Raw genomic sequence first — 16984 nt, 5'->3', positions numbered from 1 at the left:
GCATTGCAAATGATTTATAACCAAAGGTGCATGTATAGTAAGTACCATACATCAAAGAGTCATACCATACTTCCACAGCTGGAATCCTTGCTAGAAAATTATTTCATTCTTTATACTCTCTTCTATGCAACCCCTGCCAGTGCTGCTGCAGTCTAAGCATATGCATGGAGTAGACTGTATCGGGGCTAGTTACTTTAGACAAGTTGACAACCTCTTCTCATTCTTCAAATTTCAAGAGGAAAACTACAAACTGGCTTATTTAAATTATTAATTATGAGGCTTTCACTCACAGAGAAATGGCACATTTTGACCAACCTCCTCTTCACTCATGCAGCTTAGAAGCACATAAAATATGTGTATCCTTTTTCCTCAAGGGAGGGTAACGAGTACACTACTTACTCCCCATAATTTTACTGTATTATTTATATTATTCTATACCTTTGTAAACTCAGATTGTTATATTAGCACAAAAGCTTCTTAAGAAGTTTGTCATTGAAGATGTACACATAAATAATCATACAATTGTAAGTCTGAAGGAGTGTTTTTTATAGTGTTGCAATAGATACCACAATACCACGATCTGTTGTAATTAAGTTTGTAATTTTGAAGACATGTTTTGTAGCGTTGCCATGGATACTGCAATACCATTGTCTGCTGTTACCATTGATACACCAGGATCCATTTCATAGTGTTACCATGGTTACCACAAGTGTCTATTATGTTAAATGACAGTTTGCGTAAAATTTTCCCTTTAGAAAGCACATACTATGCAATTGCATGCATTGGGTTTTACGTCACTTACTCTGCGTACAATCTTTCCATTAAGTACACAAAGGAGACATTGGCATAAAATCTTCCCTTCATAAACAAAGAAAACATCCACGTAAAATCTTCCCTTTATAAACAAAGGCAAGTTACCCCCATAATATGCCAAAGTATGTATGACCTACATAATAATAGGTATAGCTATGTAGTTAAAATGTAGGGTGGTGCCAGCGGTTGTAAGTTACGGTCATACATACTTTGGCGTATTATGGGGGTAACTTGCCTTTGTTTATAAAGGGAAGATTTTACGTTGATGTTTTCTTTGTTTATAAAGGGAAGATTTTATACCAATGTCTCCTTTGTGTACTTAATGGAAAGATTTTATGCAGAGTAAGTGACGTAAAACCCAATGCATGCAATTGCATAGTATGTGCACCGCCCTACATTTTATGTAAGTGCAGCATATTTGTGTCGGCTCGAGCTCGTGTTTCTTGAAGTGTGATATATTCAGATGTGATTTACTGTACTCAGCGTGATTCAGCTAGCTAACTAGCTATACAGCAGTTGGCTACAACTTATGTTACTGTACCAAGCGCTGGAACTGGTAGCATTTGTGCTAGCAATCTACGTAAGTGATACCCTGTACACAGTTATTTAGTAATAAATAATATCACGATTATTTAATGCTTTAAAGACTCTTTAGCTATATAGCTATAGCTACTAGCAATAGCTATTTATACACTTATAGTTAACCATAGAAGTTGAAACTCAACCTAGTGAGGAGTCTAGCACTGATGAAGGAAAACTTGCCAGAGTACCTTCAGAACATATTGCTTGCGTGTGGCTATGACAAAATTTCAGCAATAACTGAAATTAACGTTTGCACGGATCTTGACAAAATGCTGGATTACATCACTTAAAATTTAATAGATCATTCAATGTGAGTCAAAACTTTATCCTTGTACTGCATGATATGTATCCATTAACTGTGGCTACATTAACCAGCTTTCCAGACTCCTATAAAAATTTGACCTTTGGTCAGTGAGCTCTATAAGAGCTATTATATTCATTGGAGCATTATGGCTTCATGGCCTTACAACAGTAACTTTTGGCTTCCCAGGATTGCATAGTATTGAACACATGGGTACATGACAAATAGCATTTATGCATACTATAAATGCAGAATCTTTCAAACAATGTTTAGGATTGTTACAGTTATAAAAATTATCAGTCAGCTAAAGTAAATGGACATAATTTACTAATTAGTGTATGAAAATCATAAGTTAATTCAATAACTAATGCCCATATAACCTAAGGTATAGTCTGCACCCTTGCATGCCTCTTCAGAAACCTTATAGCTAAACCCATTAGAAGACATTCCATTGCACAGAAACCAAATCCAACCAGTATTTGCATTGGTATAATTATACTAATTCACCTCTACATGTAATTATGTATCAAGGTAAACCTTTTAGTTTATTTGTAACAATATCATCTTATACATATCCTATGCTACCTTTCAGGTTCTTATGCCATGAGTGGAAAAGCGAAAGTATCAGTGTGCCTAGAGTGATATTGAGTCAATTTGTTTTATCGACCATCGAATGTGACAAAGGAACAATAAACGTATTTGACTCATTGTATCCAACTGTAAATGATGAAACAGAAACCATTATAGCTCGGTTAGTGTTTCTACATCAGCAAATATTATAATTAATATGATGAATATTGCAAAACAATGAGGGACAACCGATTGTGGATTATATGCAGTTACAATTTTAACTAGCTTGGCATTTGGAGATGATCCCACAGAAAAAAAATTTTGACCAGACCGCATTACAGCTGCATTTACGACAATGCAGAAAAAGGTTTTTTAGATTGTTTCCCTGTTAAACAAAACAGATGACGAACAAATAAAGTAAAGCAGCAATTGAACTGCTATATTTACTGCAGCTGCAGTCTACCGGAACACTATGACACAAGCATGACAAATGCAATGTGAATATTGTCAGGAGTGGTATCATCACAAGTGCATAGATGTTTCCACAATACCAGCTGATGCTACTGAGAAATGGAAGTGTTCAAATTGTAATAAACAAAATTAATAGCATAATATCTGATTATTTAGCTATAATATGTTTCCTTTTCGTAATATAGCTATAATAGTGTATTGTTTATCAACTAGACATTTTATGTGTGCTACTGCTGATTCTGTATATGTCCTGCCTATAGACAAATGCAATGATGTTCTTTGCATGTACAATACATTTTGAAGATGCAGAGATGCTGTAAGAATTAATTGTTAGCTATTATAGTTACTTAACTTTGTTTTAAATTTTAAAATATTAATTGCTAGCTAGTGCACATTATGTTGAATTTAGTCATGCATGACATCTGTCTAATATTCATTTTATAGAGATGAACAGATAAACATATGCATTGTCTGAAACTTAATCAACCTCAAACAACAAACAAAACAAACGGCCACAGCTAATTATATATGCCATAGTGTATCTAAATACCTATATAACCGTGGAGATTATGTATCAATTACTAGAGATTTATTGAACACCAACTGGGAAGTACTCTTTGAAGGACTCAATACTGAGAAAATGTGGCTACTTTTCCACTCTAAACTGTTATTTCTTATTGACAAATATGTTCCTACTCAAACGTTTGAATCTAATTCTAAACCTAAGTGGCTAAATTCTTCTACTCTTAAAGCAATTAAACAGAAACATAAAGCATGGAACACCTATAAAGCCACTCACCATCATGTCGATTATCTTTCCTACACCACAAAGAGAAACATTGCCACTGCTACTGTTAAAAGGGCTAAATCCAATTTTGAACTTAAGCTTGTTGATAGTGTCAAAGAAAATCCATCTGTGTTCTGGAAATATGTTAGAGAGAATGCAAAAGTGCGCTGTGATATCATGTCCTTAAGGAAAGGGGATGGATCATTCACCTGTTCTGATCGTGAAACAGCTCAATGTTTAAATGATTTTTTCTCTAGTGTATTTACTATTGAGCCAGAAGCAGATCTGCCATCTTTACCAGATAAATCTATGGGCCACCACTTAGGCAATATTACCATCACACACTGTGATATATTAACTGAACTCAACCGGCTTAAGCCAAATAAATCTTGTGGCCCAGACAACTGTCACCCACGTGTGTTGAAAGAAATCAAAGATGGACTTATTTTACCCCTCTATCTCCTATTTAATAAATCGTTACAGGAGTCCTCTTTGCCTTCATGCTGGAAACTAGCAACAGTCACTGCCATTCATAAGAAAGGTGATACAAATCTTCCTAGCAATTATCGCCCAATCAGCCTTACTTCAATATTTTGCAGAATGCTTGAGTCAATTATTAAAAATAGGATAATGTCTTACTTCCAAGCAAATGACTTTTTTTGCAATGAGCAACATGGGTTTCGTAGCAGGAGATCTTGTGAGACGCAGCTATTGACTGTTATGGAACACTGGACTAGGTGTATCGATGATGGAACTAGTGTTGATGTTGTGTACCTAGATTTCCAAAAAGCTTTTGATAAGGTTCCCCACAGACGTTTGCTGACTAAGTTAGAAGCATATGGTGTTAATGGCTCGATACTTCATTGGATTAAAGCTTTTTTATCAAACAGGAAGCAACGAGTAGTTGTTCGTGGAGCACTCTCTGAGTGGTCTACTGTCACTAGTGGTGTCCCGCAGGGTAGTGTGCTTGGTCCCATCTTATTTATTATATATGTCAACGACCTACCTGACTGTATACAGAGCTATTTGGGTATCTTTGCTGACGACACAAAACTTTATCGCCCCATCTGCTCATCTGAAGATTCCTCCATTCTGCAAGAAGACATTGATGCCACTTTGCAATGGTGTGACACATGGCTATCCTTCCTTAACCTTCCTAAATGTCACTACAGCACAATTGGACATTCATCAAACACAGAGTATTATTTCTCATCCGAAAATGAAGCAAATATGATCTCCATGGTTGTGGAGGAAAAAGATCTGGGTGTAGTATTTGATAAAGATTTGAAGTTTACATCTCATGTTAATCAAATTGTAATGAAAGCTAACAGGGTATTGGGAATTATTAAACGTACCTTTGCCTCCAGGGATGCCAACACAATAAGATTATTATACGTTACTCTTGTTCGCCCAATTTTGGACTATGCGTCAACTGTCTGGAACCCTCATCTTATGAAAAACATTCGTAAATTAGAAGCAGTTCAAAGAAGAGCCACAAAACTTATACCCTCCTTCTATAATTTGACATACTCTGAAAGACTCCAAGAACTTAATCTACCCAGCTTACTTTACCGTCGAACCAGAATGGATCTGATTATGACTTACAAAATCCTGAACAATTTTGTATCTGTGGACAAAGACTATTTTTTTACTGTTAATACCAACCCCACCCGATCAAATGGACTCAAACTTTACAAAAATCGCTTTAACACTGCTATTAGAGGTCATAGTTTTTCACAGAGAATCGTCAATGATTGGAACACCTTACCCCACGAAATTGTATCTGCACCTAATGTACTGATCTTTAAGACTAAAGTAGATGTATTTTTATATGACCGCCGGTTTGATTTTATTTAGATGTATTGAGATTGGTTTTTATAAGACTTTGTCTTCCTTGTACCAATTAACAAATAATAATAATAATAATAATATAGTCTTTAAGTACATATATACAATGTATAGGCACCTATATAACTAGAGTATTTGCAAGAATGTTAACAGCTTTGTGTCAGCTAGCTATAAATTTTATAGCTAAGCTACGAATATTATCAAACTGTAGCTGACTATTCGGTAGGTGACTTAGCTATAATAACAGGTCATGCATCTTTATAGCTAACGATCTTAGCTATTTAACTGCAGATGAAGTTGCATGTCAGTACCTCTATGTAGCTTGCCATTGCTAGCCAATGGGGTGATAAAGTTAATATAAAATACTTTGTTTCTACATTAAATTTTACAACTGAATTCACTGCTGCGTGGGTACATTTATACTAGCTTTAACCCTTGGCGTATAAGCCAGCCAGCTAGCATGTGTAGTCTATATAGCAAGTTACAACTACAATGAACTAAATCGGTTACAAATCGTTAAATCGGTCACAAATCGCTAAATCGGTCACAAATCGTTAAATCGGTTGCAAATCGCTAAATCGTGACATTTCCACTCAATAAATCACTACATCCGAGCACAACTTATAAATTGTATCGAATCAGAGCTAAATCTTAATGCAAAATATAAATCGGAAATAAATCACGAATCACATAACAAATCTGATTACAAATCATAAATCAACATATAATTCTAAATTTCGTAGAGACTCTTCAGTGTCGGACCCCTCGGTTACGCTTGTCTAAAGGCATCAGTCAGTCAGTCAGTCAGTTACTCAGTCAGTAGAAAATTCCGTTGAATAAAAAAATTTTAAATTCCGTAGCGACTTGTTGAAAGCGTTTCGGGTCAATCTGAAAGCTTGTTTGGGCTTAGTTTTACCTCACCAATACTGCCTCATCGTCATAAGGGAAAATTGAGGCTGATTTTTGGGTGATATTATTTCGTAGGCCACGCCTACTCCTTTGTGGTCCCTATTATACAGTTACTATCGTACTGTATCATAGATATTAGAGGGCTCTAGTGATATGACATCATAGATTCTCTACTCTATGTGGTGAGCTGTGTGGTTCACATTTATATCATTTGACCTGCAGCCAACTTATGTTGCAGTTCACTACAGCTTGAGGTATGACCAAGAACTTAACAATTACATAACAAGACTACCATGCTGCTTGGTTTGTGTGTGTGTGTGTGTGTGTGTGTGTGTGTGTGTGTGTGTGTGTGTGTGTGTGTGTGGGTGCGTGCGTGCGTGCGTGCGTGCGTGGGTGCGTGCGTGCGTGCGTGGGTGCGTGCGTGCGTGCGTGCGTGGGTGCGTGCGTGCGTGCGTGGGTGCGTGCGTGCGTGCGTGCGTGCGTGCGTGCGTGCGTGCGTGCGTGCGTGCGTGCGTGCGTGCGTGCGTGCGTGCGTGCGTGCGTGCGTGCGTGCGTGCGTGCGTGCGTGCGTGCGTGCATGTTAGACAGGTACACATGTGCACTACCAGTGTAAACAACATCTCATAATTTAGCTGGTTATATATATATATATGTAAGTTGTAATCCACCCCAAAAACACTTTCGCTGTAAAAAAGGCGCGCCCAAGAAACTACAAGTACCTGGAACCCAATGTAAAAGAACAAAAAGAAAAAACAGCTCAGCTGAAGTGAAAAGTAACTGGTAACTTAAAGAGCTGATATCTGAAGCGGCCAAGAATACAATTACTAAAGTTTAATCCATGCAGGAACACCTTGGCTATAATACAGGTGTGTACATGAAAGTAACTGGCAACTGAAATGGCTGATATCTGAAGCGGCCAAGAATGAATGGTCATATACAACTAATTCAAAAATTTAACACTGAACCTTTATAATTCAGCTGTGTTCTATATTCACTCTTGCTGCATCGTAAAGTAATTTCTTTTAACTCTAATTGGCTGGTAATTTGGCCGCCTTTTTTAATAGTCAGTATAATAGAGCAAAAAAAGGCGGCCAAATTACCAGCCAATTAGAGTTAAAAGAAATTACTTTATGATGCAGCAAGAGTGAATATAGAACACAGAGCTGAATTATAAAGGTTCAGTGTTAAATTTTTGAATTAGTTGTATATGACCATTCATTCTTGGTCACTTCAGATATCAGCCATTTCAGTTGCCAGTTACTATCATGTACACACCTGTATTATAGCCAAGGTGTTCTTGCATGGATTAAACTTTAGTAATTGTATTCTTGGCCACTTCAGATATCAGCTCTTTAAGTTACCAGTTACTTTTCACTTCAGCTGAGCTGTTTTTTCTTTTTGTTTTTTTACATTGGGTTCCAGGTACTTGTTTCTTGGACGCGCCTTTTTTACAGCGAAGGTGTTTTTGGGGTGGATATCACTCATTTTTGTCAGTGATAGACTCTACATTTGGTTTAAAAGGTATTTTTTTGGAAATGAGCAATTAACATTAATGCAGAATATTATCTTAGAGAGTCAGTAAAATCCAAACATAATAATGATTGTTTCATAACACCGTAAATTCGGAAGTATGAATTTACGGTGTAGTATGACTGTTCTATTAGAGTAAATCTATCTTTACTGCCTGCATGTGACGAATATATCTCATATCTGTGCATGTTAAATGCTTCAGACACCTAATTAAACTTGCAAGTGCCTAACTAGTTCACAGTTGCTACACAGCTATAAATACATTTGTAATTGTTATCATCATTTATCATGTTATAGCCATTTTTTAATACTTTGGTCACAACTTCAGAATTAGAGCAGCAGAGAAAGGAATAGAGGACTCAACCATCAAGACTTGTATATGGGAGATGGAACAGTATTGCAATGGACAATGCCAGTACTAGCCCGTCAAGGGTGTTGCAGTACAGTATAGATGCAAGACCAGAGCCTCGATCGTCACCTTTTGACTGTGGTCACAACTTCAGGATTGGAGCAGCAGAGAAAGGAATGATCATCAAGACTCGGGGAGATGGAATAGTATTGCCATGGACAATGCCAGCACTAACCCCTCAAGGATGTCACAGTGCAGTATTGATACAACCACTCCAACCAGTGCATAAGACCAGAGCCTCAATCATCACCTTTTGACTGAAATTTTTATACTTGAAGCAATTAAAACAAAAAAGTTGTAGTACTTATACTTTCCTGAGGGAGCATGTCCCCAGAGTCCCAGACTCCCTTGCCTGTTCAGCAGAATAATAGGATTGAGCCTTACTACCACTTTCACCTTTATTCTTGGCCCGGATGTATATATCAGCAACATAATACAGTAGTTGTAGATAATACTAGTTAATGCCCCTAGCTATAGGTAGAGCTATCGGGGTGGAATTTTTCCCTACTATCACACTATCACAGTAGTTCTTCTCGCAGTTCTTTGCCTGGCTATCATCAACTGCTGTAAAAACATTAGTCTCGTCCCCCAGACCCTTCCTCAAGCATGCTTATCACACAAAAATAACTTAGTTTAGCAGTGCACAAACAATTATTGACAGCTTATACTATATTAAAGTACACTTACTGCATTGTTGAACCATGTATACCACCAGAATCCACCGGATTGACAACTAACACATGATCTATTTAGGGGAAATCTCGTGGAAAGTCCCTAAATACCTTAAGCGGACACTCATGATACGTGGTTTTAAATTGAATGGTTTAAGAATGTAACTGGATGGTGAGGCGTACTTTAATCAGCTCGACTTTAATGAGAAACGCCCCTCATGAGAAACTACATCGCTAGAGCAACGTTTGAAGAAGTAAGAGTCAAGAATACTGAAGTACTCTATTGTATCAGTATCAATCAATTAATTGCCATCTCATGCGCATGCATACAAATGCATGATATTACAAGTGCATATTTGTAATACAGATATAATCAATCTCCTAACATCTCCCTTACAATATAAAAACAAACGGAGAAAAAAACCAAAAAAAACTCACTACCACTATTGTAATACATTGTGTGCTGCTTGTGTTACAGGTGACCATGATTACAAGCATTAAAAAAAATTAACAGTAATTAGAATTTACCCCATGTGTATGCAGTGTATGTGTGTATGCAATGCATGTACGATTAAGTTAGTGTCTCACATAATCCTTCAGCCTGTCAGGTAACTTAACTACTCTTCCCTTTGAGGTCACCATTGGCACCTTAGAAGGTGTTTGTGAAACAGATGCACTGCCAGCTGGCTCTTGTGGCTCTGCCTTGCTTGACATAAGAGTGTCATCTTCCGGGACCTCGATTGTCGCATTGCCTGGGGTACTGCGTGCCTCTTGAGGTGATGGTAAGCTTGGGGACTGCTGTGCTACTGGCCTAATGAATTTTCTGTTTCGTCTATATGTTTGTCCATCATCTGTTTGGACGACGTATGATCTATTTCCCAATATATCAACAGTGGTTGCCTTTCTCCATGAGCCATCTTTTGATAGTGGTTGCATCCTGACAGGCTGGCCAATTTGCAAATCTGGAAGGGTCTTAGCATTCCTATCATAGTAAAGCTTTGCTCTTTGCCGTCGCAATTCAATAGTTTCCTGCACATTTCTTGGGACTTCTGGTAAGAGCAGTGGCTCTGCTGTGGGTAACAACATTCGTGTGCACCTAGAGTGTAACTTTTGAACTGGGCTTGCCGTGCTGCTTTCTGTAGGTGTGTTGCGCCAATCCAGAATTGCCAACTGGAAATCGCTATAGTCCTTCTTAGCTTTTGTAAGTAATCTCTTTGCAATTTTAACGACTGACTGAGCTTTCCCATTGCTTTGAGTATAGTAGGGGGAACTTGTTGTATGCTCAAATTTCCATTTGGCAGCGAATGACTCATATTCTTGTGAGCGGAATTGAGGCCCATTGTCACTAACCACTCTGTTTGGTATTCCATATCGGGCAAAGTGTTTCTTTGTGCAGTTTATTACAGTGATACTGGTCGTGTCTGGAAGCTCATCTAGCTCCCAGTAATCGCTGTAATAGTCCACTGTTATCAGGTAGTCTTTCTTATTCCATGTGAAGAGATCTTGTGCCCATGCCTTGAAGGAATTTTGTATGTCATCAGGGGCTCTTTCTGCTGCTTTGCTTGGCTCTCACTACAGACTGAGCATTGACTAACTTGTTCTTTAATTTCTGCTGTCATACCAGGCCAAAATATTACCTCTCGAGCCCTCCGGATACTTGCTTCAACACCTTGGTGGCTGGCGTGAGCTTTTACCAACATCTCTGCCTGCAGTGACTTTGGCACAATAACTCTTGGGCCTTTAAATAGGACACCATTTTGTGCTGTCACTTCATCCCGGTATCCCCAATATGTGTGAATGCACAATGGCACTTCCTCTTTTTTATCTGGCCATCCTCTTAACACTGTTCATAGTAGTGTTAAAAGAGTCTCATCGGTTTGAGTGTGTATCTGCACTTCTCGGTGTGTAGCATCACTGATTCGAACATATTCTATTTGGTTTATGGACTCGGTGTCCCTAAAAAGCTGGTCTTCTGCTTGCAGTTGAAATATGTGGTACTCAGCCGCCTTTTGTTTTCCAGTTTCACTAAGGTAGGCTCGGCTTAACATATCAGCAATGTGCATTTTGTTTCCTGGGCAGTACTTCACTTGTAGTCGATATTATTGAAGCCTTAGTAACATACGCTGTAGGCGTTTTGGTGCTCCAAATATGGACTTACTAAATATAGGCACTAATGGCTTGTGGTCAGTTATGACTGACACCAGGTCGCGACCATGCACGTATTGATCAAATCTCTCACAGGCGAACAGAATTGACACACTCTTTTTCGATTTGAGCATACGTTTGCTCCGTGTTGTTTAGTGCTCTAGATGCGAATGCAACAGGTTGGCCATTTTGCATAAGGGTTGCTCCCAATCCCTTCTCTGATGCGTCACATTGAATGCTAACTTCTTCCTGCACATTGTAAAATTTTAGCACTGGTGCTGTGGTAACTAGGGTCTTGACCTCTTCAAATGCCTGCTCTTGTTGTGTCTGCTAGAAGAAAGGTGTTGCTTTCTCGGTCAATTGTCTAAGTGGTGCAACCACTTCTGCCAGTCTTGGAAGATAACGAGAGAGATAGTTCACAAACCCCAGTATTCGTTCAACAGCTTTCTTATTCGTGGGTTTTGGCATATCTCGTACTGCCTTCACTTTCATGGGGTCAGGGCGCGGGTGAGTAGGTGACCCATGTATGCCACCTCTCGTAGGCACAACTTCAGCTTCTTTTTATTAAGTTTGAGATTCTGCTCCCTTGCCCTTTGCAGTAACTCGCGAAGATTCTCATCATGGTCTCTCATGTACTCATTTTCTGACTCTCCACACCCATAAACCAAGATATCATCGGCAATGACTTCCACACCAGGTAGGTCCTGTACTATCAGGTGCATCCGTCGTTGGAATTCTTCCGGTGCAGATGAGATTCCGAAGGGCATTCGTTTGTAACGATATCGTCCAAAGGGAGTCCAAAATGTGGTCAGATAAGAGTTTGCCTCATCCAGCCTGACTTAATGGAATCCATCTTTGGCATCTAGTACTGAGAAGACTTGTGCATTTGCTAGTTGAGGCAAAATTTCATCTAAGGTAGGGATTGGATATGTAGGCCTTTGGATGGCTTTACTGAGGTACCTAGGGTCTATGCACACTCGTATCTTTCCCGGTTTGAGCACAGTGACTAAGCTACTAATCCATTCAGTGGGTTCATCAACTCTGGTTATAATCTGTCTGTTTTCAAGGTCACGCAATTTGTCTCGAAGCTTAGCTTTAAGGGCTACTGGTGCTCGTCGCGGGGCATGTTGTACTGGAGGTACGTTTGGGTCAATGACAATATGGTAGTCATCAGGCAAACATCCCAGCCCCTCAAATACATCCTTATACTCTTGTAAAAGAGCGTCCTCATTGCTTGCATGGGAGGAAACCTGATACACCTCATTGATTGTGATCAATCCCAAATTACTACAGGCTTCCCCTGACAACAGTGGCTTCTGGGACCCTGAGATAATTTTGAAATTGAGTTCATGATGTGTACCCTTAAATTCACAACAAAAATTGCATTCCCCCAGGACAGGCATTACCGTGCCATCATACAATTTAAGTTTCGCTGTAGATGGCAATAAGCAGGGGTCCCCATGTTGCTTGATACCACACACATCATTGTAAGACATTACATTACACGTTGCCCCTGTATCTAGCTGACACTGAATTAATGCAGTACCAGCTGCATCAACAATATGTAACGGTACAAAAAATTTCTTACCCTTATTGTGGTGTAATGCACCTACCTGTTCTATGTAAAAGGCTGAGTCATCGGAATCATCTTCTTGAGAATCTGTAACTAGATGTAGTCTCTGTCCACTTTGTGGGTATTGCTGGCCCTGTCTACAAACTGATTGAAGGTGGTTCTGTTTTCCACACTTGCGACACACTTTACCATATGCTGGGCACTTCAGTTTGTCTGCTTGATGCTTCCCACCACAGTATAAGCACACGACAGTCTTTCTGTGTTGGTGTGAAGATTCTTTAGCTGGGACCTTTGGAGACTTGCTTAGTTGTTTCTTGTTAGTGTTCTGTACAGCATTGATAACCTCCTCTTCTGTTGCGTTGAGGCTTTTCAGTTGCTCTTGAGTTGCCTCACTGATGCATAGTGCTTCGATAGATCGCTGCAGGATGCACTCCTTCTCCCGGAATAATCTGGCTCTAGCTGCCTTATCTCTGCACCCTAGGACTAAGCGGTCACGTAGCATTTCGTCATGCAGTGCACCAAACTTGCAAGATTCAGCAAGGTATCTTAAACGTTAAACGTATTGATCAACAGTCTCACTCTGCTGCTGCTCCGCGCTGTGGAACAGATACCGCTCATACAGAACGTTTCGCTCTGGCGAAAAATGTTTTTGTAAACTGCTCAGTATGGTGTCTGTTTTCTTGAGTTGCCCAGCCGCGAGGTCTAAACGGTGTAGCACTTGCTTACACTCTTTGCCCATCATTGTTTTAAGCGTTGCAACTTGGATGGTGTCATCTTTGGCTGTGAGTTCCGTGGCTATGGCGTAGTCCATAAACGCTTCATGAAAAATTCTCCAGTTCTCCGTAACATTTCCGCTACATTTCATTGGTTCAGGGGGAGGAATCAGGTAGGACGCCATTGTATACTCGAAGTAGTTCTTAAGACAAGGATTCAATGCTCCTTAAAGGGATACGCGGGAGACCACTTCTGACACCACATGCATGTTTCAGTATCAATCAATTAATTGCCATCTCATGTAGGGTCCGCAATCCGAAAAATCAACTTTCACAAATCGATCCCCCTACCATTGTGGGATGTTCATTGTAGTATCCCATTGCTAGAACCACCATGAAACCGGAGGCACGGTTGTTGTCTTCACAGAACTATCGATTTTAGTATTTCGTGAGATGCAAAAATTATTTTTTAAATTTCGGGCTCCACACAAAGAACAGGATAGAACTTGCTGCTTAGCTAGATATTATCTAGAGTTAATGTAGTTAAAAAGTACGCACAGTAATAAGCATATGATTCACTGGGTTCCCGGAACAAGGTTGCTTTCTCTCAAAAAGCAGAAAACGAAACACGAATTTTCGAATTCAAACTGCCCTACCAGCCAAGACAAGAAAAGCCAACTCTTCCTCATAGTGATGTGGTAAGGTTGGATGCATAGTCTATCTATGCTGTTAGTTTGGAAAGGATCTGAGACTTCTCACCATCTGGGTGAAGGACGTCAAAATTTTCGTGCGTCATTTCAAGGGATTCTCTCAATGGTACCAAAGTGCTTTCCGGTACTTCTGATGCCACACTGGTCACCTAATTTTGTTTAGAATGATGATAAATGATGGTTCAAAACGTTTGGTGGTAGTAGTTGGTGTTTCTGTGATTTCATATGATGCAGTATACCAGCAGCTCACCAGGAGCTCCACCCAGCTCGAATAAAAAATGAAAGGTTTTGTGCATTTTCCGGTTTGTTTTGGGATATTTTGCAGCATAATGGTGATGTAGTGTGATCTAGTGAAGATTTGAAGCTGCTGTGGAGCGTGAGAGGTGAAGTCAAATTTGGACGATTTAGCTGCCTCCCTTGATGCATATAGCTTAGAGCGAGGCGTGGAAGCTGTGGATGAAATAATAATTGACAACCGCTGTTACCAAACGTTCAGTGACATCTTTTGCCATAGCTTTAGTCTATAATTGATGATCGTTGTGGCTACAGAAGCCTGGAAGTGGGTAGAATTCGCAACACAATTCCTTGATGCTGCAAAAAAATTTTGACGCTCATCACCCAGATGGTGAGAAGTCTCAGATCTTTTCCAAACTAACAGCATAGACAGACTATGCACCCAACCGTATCGAAACACTATGAGGAAGAGTTGGCTTCTCTTGCCCTGAGTGGTAGGGCAGTTTGAATTCAAAACTTCGTATTTCTTTGTCTGTTTTTTCAAAGAAAGCAACCCTGTGCAGGGCACCCAGCAAACCATTTACTTATTTCTGTGCGTAGTTTTCAACTACAACAACTCTGGATACGATTTGGCTAAGTAGTAAGTTTCATCCGGTCCTTTGTGTGGAGCACGAAATTTTAAAAATGAATCTTGCATCTTGTGAGATGCTGAAAATGATATTTCTGTGAAGACAACAATCGTGCCTCCGGTTTCATGGTGGATCAAGCAATGGGATACTACAATGAACATCCCACAATGGTAGGGGGATTGATTTGTAGAAGTTGATTTTTCGGATTGCGGACCCTATCTCATGCGCATGCGTACAAATGCATGATATTACAAGTGCATATTTGTAATACAGATATAATCAATCTCCTAACATCTATGACATATGCCGGTCTTGAATGCTAACGAAACGAGGAGTGAAGTTTGTGCAACGTGTCATATCGCCGCACACTGATCCACAGTGTTTGTGCGATAGGGTTTTTGGCCTGTCCACCAGATGTTGAAAGGAAATTCATTCCACCACATGTTGAAAGGAAATTCATTCCAACTTGTGAAGTTATTGATATACTCATTGTTGGAGTCCACGGGGACATCGATGATCATTTACCAGTCAGCTGTAAGTAATGTCACAACAGAAGGAAAGGAACCATTACAACAGTAAGCCTTCTGTGTTGTAGTAACTATTTGTATCATAATTATGCTGTCCCGGAATGGCACAATTTTTGGGCAACCAGTGTGAAGTCCAGTGGTACAAACCAGGGGCGGATCCAGGGGGGGGGGGGGGGCTTTGGGGGCTGAAGCCCCCCCTTCATATTTAGGCTTTACTTGACCAATATGCTGAGTATTATAATGAAATTTTGTCTTAGCATAATTATATGATCACTAATAATACAAATACTCATAAAACCACCTTATAAACATCTTTCCAAGGTATTATCAGTGGATTTATGCTAAAGTTTATGTAACAAGGACCCGGATCAGCATTGGAGGTGTACAAGATCGAGATACTCTAATAGAGCAGTCAGCTAACTACTCTAATAGAACATTCACTGGAAACATGTAGTTGGTTCTGTTATGGAATTTTTCCAAATCTGCCTGCACCTATACATATATACAATGAAGTGCATTGGTCTGTTTAAAGAGCTTCATTCATCCACTTGTGTAGTTAATATATATGGCAATACTTAATAATTCAGGTACACAGTTTTCATTAAAAATGCTCTCAGATTCAATCTTGTATTGTTCAAATTTCAAAATTTTCCACGTTCAACATTATATTATTCTAACATGCACGTATTCGGTGTTGTGCAATTGTGAGAGGGGTGCATCGTGTACTTGGTTGTCTGTACCTACCCAAACATTTTGATTAGCAAAATGCTTAGAAAGCCATACCTATAATCTAAAGGCAGTATATGAAATATCTACAGGCAGAAAATATTATGAATTTTATGTGGAAATGTTTCCAAATTGCAGTATTTTAGCATCTATTTTTCAAAAATTTCCTGGGGGGGCATGCCCCCAGACCCCCCTAGTTCCAGCATGCTCTGCATGCTGGGAAATGTGCTTTGCACACCTCTACCCAACAAATTAGTACCTTGAGTTAGCCCCCCCCTTTTATTAATCCTAGATCCGCCCCTGCAAACATTGTATTATGACCAAGTTGTGATAGAGCATACTTTTGTTTGACTAATGTCCTAATGTTCAGGTTTGACATGCTTACCCAACAGTTATGTTATTCATTCACTTAGCCTGGGATATAATTTTTGTTCATTTTGATTATACATGCTATTATTAATACAGCCTGGCATATTGATTTTTTGTACATTCTCTTTTAATTCAGTGCCTGCTGGATTGTGTCATCAGATATCAAACAAGTGTTTTTGGTGTTGCGACCGATGTTCTAGGTCAGTTGCATGAGTGTTTAATTTAAGGTTAACTTCAGTACCTGCTTATTCTTTTACAGGTCTCAGTATCGTCATGCTGACATACAAGAAATCATCACTATTGTTGGAACTATTTTTAGTCAAGTCTTGATGTGATGTTGATTAACGTTGTTACACATTGTTGTATGTTTACCATATATATGGCAAGAAATTTTCATGGCCATCATGAAATTTGAAAATTGTGTAAGTTGTGTGGAACAACCCCAACTTATACATGGTCACTGGCAA

General features: G+C 39.3%; 1 protein-coding gene across 1 annotated transcript; it reads right to left on the bottom strand.

Annotated features, from left to right (window-relative positions):
• Positions 1 to 11875: 11875 nt before the first annotated feature.
• Positions 11876 to 13111, bottom strand: LOC136248432 (uncharacterized). Its single transcript, XM_066040213.1, has one exon. The coding sequence runs from the start codon at positions 13109 to 13111 to the stop codon at positions 11876 to 11878; it is 1236 nt and encodes a 411-aa protein (XP_065896285.1).
• Between the last annotated feature and the right edge of the window lie 3873 nt (positions 13112 to 16984).

The sequence above is a fragment of the Dysidea avara genome, chromosome 3 (assembly GCF_963678975.1).
Source record: "Dysidea avara chromosome 3, odDysAvar1.4, whole genome shotgun sequence".
NCBI classification, from domain to species: domain Eukaryota; kingdom Metazoa; phylum Porifera; class Demospongiae; order Dictyoceratida; family Dysideidae; genus Dysidea; species Dysidea avara.
The sequence above is the reverse complement of the archived record's forward strand: the minus strand, read 5'-3'. Positions and strand labels throughout refer to the sequence as shown.

What these genes read in the sequence shown, in the direction of transcription:
- LOC136248432 (XM_066040213.1), bottom strand. Translation starts at nt 13,111, where the DNA reads ATGCTACGTGACCGCTTAGTCCTAGGGTGCAGAGATAAGGCAGCTAGA.